The sequence below is a fragment of the Pistacia vera genome, unplaced genomic scaffold (genome assembly GCF_008641045.1).
Source record: "Pistacia vera cultivar Batoury unplaced genomic scaffold, PisVer_v2 Contig236, whole genome shotgun sequence".
Classification (NCBI taxonomy): domain Eukaryota; kingdom Viridiplantae; phylum Streptophyta; class Magnoliopsida; order Sapindales; family Anacardiaceae; genus Pistacia; species Pistacia vera.
The window spans coordinates 386,162-391,637 of NW_022196042.1; the positions used below are offsets into that span (position 1 = coordinate 386,162).

General features: G+C 35.1%; 1 protein-coding gene across 1 annotated transcript; it reads left to right on the plus strand.

Annotated features, from left to right (window-relative positions):
* The first annotated feature begins 1,011 nt into the window (after nt 1-1,011).
* Nucleotides 1,012-4,230, plus strand: LOC116131653 (peptidyl-tRNA hydrolase ICT1, mitochondrial-like). The gene is made up of 7 exons (XM_031417316.1): nt 1,012-1,357; nt 1,437-1,496; nt 1,592-1,674; nt 2,663-2,727; nt 2,820-2,853; nt 3,148-3,218; nt 3,681-4,230. Exons 1-7 carry the CDS (start codon nt 1,075-1,077, stop codon nt 3,769-3,771), a joined length of 687 nt encoding a protein of 228 aa, XP_031273176.1. The 5' UTR covers nt 1,012-1,074; the 3' UTR covers nt 3,772-4,230.
* The last annotated feature ends 1,246 nt before the right edge of the window (nt 4,231-5,476 follow it).

The window sequence follows — 5,476 nt, forward strand, 5'->3', positions numbered from 1 at the left end:
CCTCCATGGAGTCGCAGAGTAATGAACTTCAACAATATTTGGAACCCCCGAAATGTTTTCAACAGGTCACTTGATTCTTAGAGTATTGGAGCCAGAAAATGTATTTTTCCGTATTATCAAGACTTGCCTTGGAGTCGCTGTTCCTGGCTCAACCGTCTCATCCGAACAAACATTAGTGCAAGTGGAAGGATTTTAAATGAAAGGAGGACTAAACTTGCTCCAAAAATGAGTGAAGTCTCACATGTCTTCGAGATTGGGAACGATCGCGCCATCAAGACAATACGAGGTTATCGACAATGCTAGTGAATCATTTCAATTTTGTATATAGATGATACAGATGAGGGAGGTCCTAGTGAACCACCCCCAATTTAGTTGTTTTGTAAAATGTAATTTGTAAATTAATTATCAATTATTGCACTCTTTTTTTTACCAAGTTTTTCTCCCATTGGGTTTTTCTTGGTGAGGTTTTTAACGAGGCAATATTGTTGTAATTTCTTATTTTATTTTTTGATAAATGAATAAGTCTAATTTTTCTTATATTACAATTTTATTGTATTAAATTGAATTAATATTTGAAAGTTAACAAAAAAAAAAATTGAATTGAATTGAATTATTGATATTGAAAAGTTAACTAAAAACAATTATATTTATAATTATTTATTTAAAAAGATAAATTAAAAAAACAAAAACAAAAAAAAAAACACAAAAAAAAAAAAAAATCGGGCTAACCCGGCCCGGACCGTGCCTAACCCGGGGGTAGGGCTGGCGGGCCGGGCTGGGCAGCCACTTTCCCTTTGGCGGGCCTAACCGGCCCGCCTTTGTTGGCGGGCGGGTTGAGCCCAGCCCGCCAAAACATGTAACCCGCCGCGGGCCGGGTCGGGCTGGGCCGGGCGGATTACTTTTCCACCTTTAATATTAGTGTAAGAGAATAGTAAGGCTAGCAGTACTCTTTGTATATTGAATGGTTTATGCATGTTAGAATATATTTTTCAAATTAACAGCAACCACCAATAACATCTGGCTGTGTTTTATTAGGGTTTTCATTTCACTTGAAAAGGGTGTAAAAAAAAAAAAATGACAATTAGAAGCAAAACAAACACGATCTTTAAAGAAATGCTTCATCATCGACCATTATCCTCCTCCGTTTTCATATCACCGATCCGTTTCACTTTACCTGGCTTAGACCGTTTAAGTATCCAACGTTCAGTCAGCTTTGGCGGTGTTCGTTGCGCCGCCTCTGATTCTGGCTCCGACAAGAAGGTATCAGCTCGGCTGTCTCAAGTTCAGCAACTATTGCAAGAAGCCGAGGAGCGAGCCAGCTCTGCTGGCAATGACCCCATCCCTAAAATTACGCTAGGTACTTGAAATTTAATTATCATTTTCGTTTAAGAGAGACAAGTCATCATTAAACTTAACCCAATCAGCATTGCTTGCAGATCATGTGACTGTTAGCTTTGCTCGAAGTGGTGGGCCTGGAGGTCAAAATGTGAACAAAGGTATGCTGCTCTCTACTTCTATTTTGTGTTTTAATTTTTCACAAATTTGGTTTTCGCATCTCTTAATAGGTATGTGACTGTAATTGATTTTACAGTGAACACTAAGGTGGACATGCGTTTCAATGTTAAAAATGCGTACTGGCTGAGTGACAGGGTCAGACAGAGGATTATGCAAATGGTTTGTTTTTTTATCATTTCTTATTGTATGTTTGAAAGTCATTGTTGCATGAATATAAAAATTAATCAAGATAGGAATAGGGGATAAGAGTTCTATTATATTGGATTATAGGGTTCTGAGCTCTAGTTTCAGATCAGTCAGTTTTGTGAGATTTTTAACTTTAATATAATAGAGAAAAAAGAAAAAAAAAGGAAGCGAGAGTAGGGCCTTCTTTATATCACCTAGGATTTCTTGAGGCGATTCTGATTATTTTTAGAATCCAAAGATTCTATAATGACTAAAATTTAATATTTTTCTGTATGATGAAATTGTGAATGTTAAAAAAGTGCCAAAAGCTGAGAATAGATAGTTTTAGAATGCATAATTCCCAGTTCAGTGAATGGCTCTAAAACTGGTAAAAATAAATAGTTTCAAGATTAATGTCTAGTAAAATTATGGATTCTAGACATGGGAGGTATGGATTTTATCAGCTATGAACTGAATGACAGTATTTCCCCTTTCCTAGCCATAAATACAAGAGAGATTATAAATTATCAGAGAGATCTTAGGTGACTTTTCTGAAAATATGTGACTGTTGTGTTATTAAGTTAGCTTTCGTGCTCCTTTCAGTTGAAAATCATTTAATTGTTTTCAGTTAGATTATTGTAAATGTTCAGTATATTTTGATTGAATAAATTGTTTAGTCATCTTGTGATATCATGAATGGCACCCTCAAACTCCTGTGGCTTACATCAAGCAAACATTCTCACACCTCTTTGTAATTTGTCAAGAGGTGCAATAACCCCAAGAATAATCCTTGCTGTCTATGTGCATGTGTGAGTGAATGTGTAAATGTGTGTATGGGTGGGTGGGTGTCTACAAAATGGATGGCCTCATTTTGAATTTCATTTAACTCTTATGTTTGTGACTACTTTTCTAGAAATTGGTCATGGTAGCCATTTGCTTGTCTTTATTCAGGTTCTCAAATGGTTGTTTTGTATGTGAACAGGAGAAAAATCGAATAAACAAGGATGGTGAAATTGTAATTTCTTCAACAAAGACTAGAACACAGAAGTTAGCTTCTGTTCCTCTTCTTCTTTTTTCTGCTGTCCATTTTGCTTATATGTTGTGAAAGCAAATAGTTTGATTGTACCATTCTTCTTCAGGGGTAACGTTGAAGATGCCTTGGGGAAACTACAGGTACCTTAGTACTGTAGTTGCTTGTTGCATCACTTTGTTTCTGCAATGATAAGTCGCTGTCATATTTTTTCCATAAACTAAACTAGAGCTCTAAATATTATAAACTGCCCTTGATGATCTTATGCTGATGATTTAGACAAGATTTTATCTGCATGTTTGTCTGGTACATTAAAGAATTGACCATAATTGACATTCATTACATTAATCTTAAAGTAGATGTTTCACCACTGTGTGTGATGCTTTTAATTTTTTTTGTAACTGTGACCTTTTACCTCTTATGAATTCACTAAACAGGCAATCATTGATGCGGCCTCTTACGTCCCACCACCTCCTTCTGAAGAGCAGAAGAAGAAAATTGCTAAGTTGTAAGTGCTGAAACAACCTATGTTGTATAATATGATTTGAATTATTTTGATTCTATGCTGGTCTTCATTTGAATTATTTTGATTCTATGTAGTTTAGAGGTGAAATTTGAATTTTCTGTTTGCACTTCTACTGGCACTCTTAACAAAAGTAGCAAGTTAAACATAAACAGTTTCAAGTCTTTCGGTTTTTTTTTTTTTTTTTTCAATCAAATTATCACTTAAATGATATGATTATAACTATAATTACTACTATCAATCAAAGGACATATAAGCAAATTTCAAACATGGAAATTCTTTTTTAGATATCATCAATTATAAAACAAACTCCCTATATGCCTTCTTAAAACTATTGAGTATTTGGTGTAACTAAACTCTATAAAGTGTTAAGTAAATAAACCCTCCATTAGTGTTCTTGAATTTTGAAGGGCTATGTATTGACCTATTGTCTTTTATGTTTTAAAGGGCTGCAATCGGGGAGCAGAAACGCCTTAAAAGTAAAAAGACCCTTTCAGATAAGAAGGCATTTCGAAGAAGTCGGGACAGTTGGGACTGATTTTCTGTACATTAAGGTTTCAGTTTTTGAATTGTTATATTCGTAATGGCCATCCTTGCCCTACAATTCAGAGGGCCTCGGGAAATTATAGACTACTGGAGAGAAGTAGCAGTGCTTTTGGCCATGTTTCTTAGTCAAAATTATTAGATATCTTCTTGATGTAAAATTACAACATTATACTTTCATTAAGCATGCACTTGGTGAATGTATTGGGTTGGACCAATTTCTTGGGATTAGAGGTGGAAAAGCAGCCTACCAGGCTCGGCTCGGCTCGGCCCGACCCGACCCGACCCGACCTGCGGCGGGTTGCGTAGAGGACCGACCCGCCCGACAACATTGGTAGGCTAGGTTAGGCCCGCCAATGTTGGGGAATTGGCTGGCCCAACCCGGACCGCCAACCCTAACCCGTCAGGTTAGGCTACGGGTTGGGTCGGGTTAACCCTCTTTTTGATTTTTGATTTTTTTTTTTATTTTGTTTAAGTTTAAATGTTTAATTAACTTTTCAAATGAGTAATTAACAATTTATAAATGAATAAATATAATTGTTTTTAGTTAAGTGTTAACTTTTTTTCAAATATCAATAATTAAATTAAATTAATTTTTTTTTTGTTAACATTCCAAATATTAATTCAATTTTAATATATTAAAATTGTAATATAATAAAAATTAAATTTATTCATTTATTAAAAAATAAAATAAGAAATTACAATAATTATTGTCTCGTTGGAAATCTCACCAAGAAAAACCTAATGGGACAAAAACTTGATGAGGAAAAAAGAGTGCAATAATTGACAATTAATTTACAAGTTACAATTTACAAAACAACTAATTTTGGAGTTCACTAAGACCTCTCTCATCCGTATCATCTATATTACAAAATTGAAATGATTCTATTAAAGTATCGTCGACAACCTTGTATTGACCTTGATGGCGCGACCGTTCCTAATCTCGAAGACATGTGAGGATTTCAATCATTTTTGGTGAAAGTTTAGTCCTCCTTTCATTTAAAATTCTTCCACTTGCACTAAATGTTTGTTTAGATGAGACGGTTGAGACAGGAACAACGAAAACATCCAAGGCAAGTCTTGATAATACCGAAAAAATACATTTTCTGGCTCTCCAATAGTCTAAGAGATCAATGCTGGCTCTCTGTTGTGGATTTACTGATAACATTTCAGGGGTTACCAAATATTGTTGAAGCTCATTACTCTGCGACTGCACGGAAGACAGTACATTAGTTGTTGTTATAATCTCATATTCTCACACTCCAAGTTTCAATTATCATTTATTCTCTTAATATTTTGTTATCAATTGTTCTATTTTAATTTTTATTAGGTTTGCAATTTTCAATTCATATTTCCAATTTCCATATCCAAATCTCTTTCTTTAATTTTTATTTCTTCTACATCATTTTTTTTTTAACTAAGTCTACAATGGTGAAGATATTTCTCCCATCAATTTCAATGAGGAAGGAAAATTTATCCTAGTCATCCCGCTGATTTTACTATGAATGCAGGAGATTCAAATAGTCCCGCTGTCCCAATCCCAGTCTCAGAATCCGATACACCTCAAAATATGCCGCAATTCCAACAGCGCCCGGTGGTTCTAGAAGTCTCGAATCGTCGTCTCGTAATCGTCGTCTCGTAACTTATCTCAAGCTGAGGCGGGATCATCAACTGCCATCGAAACGAAACAGACAACATCA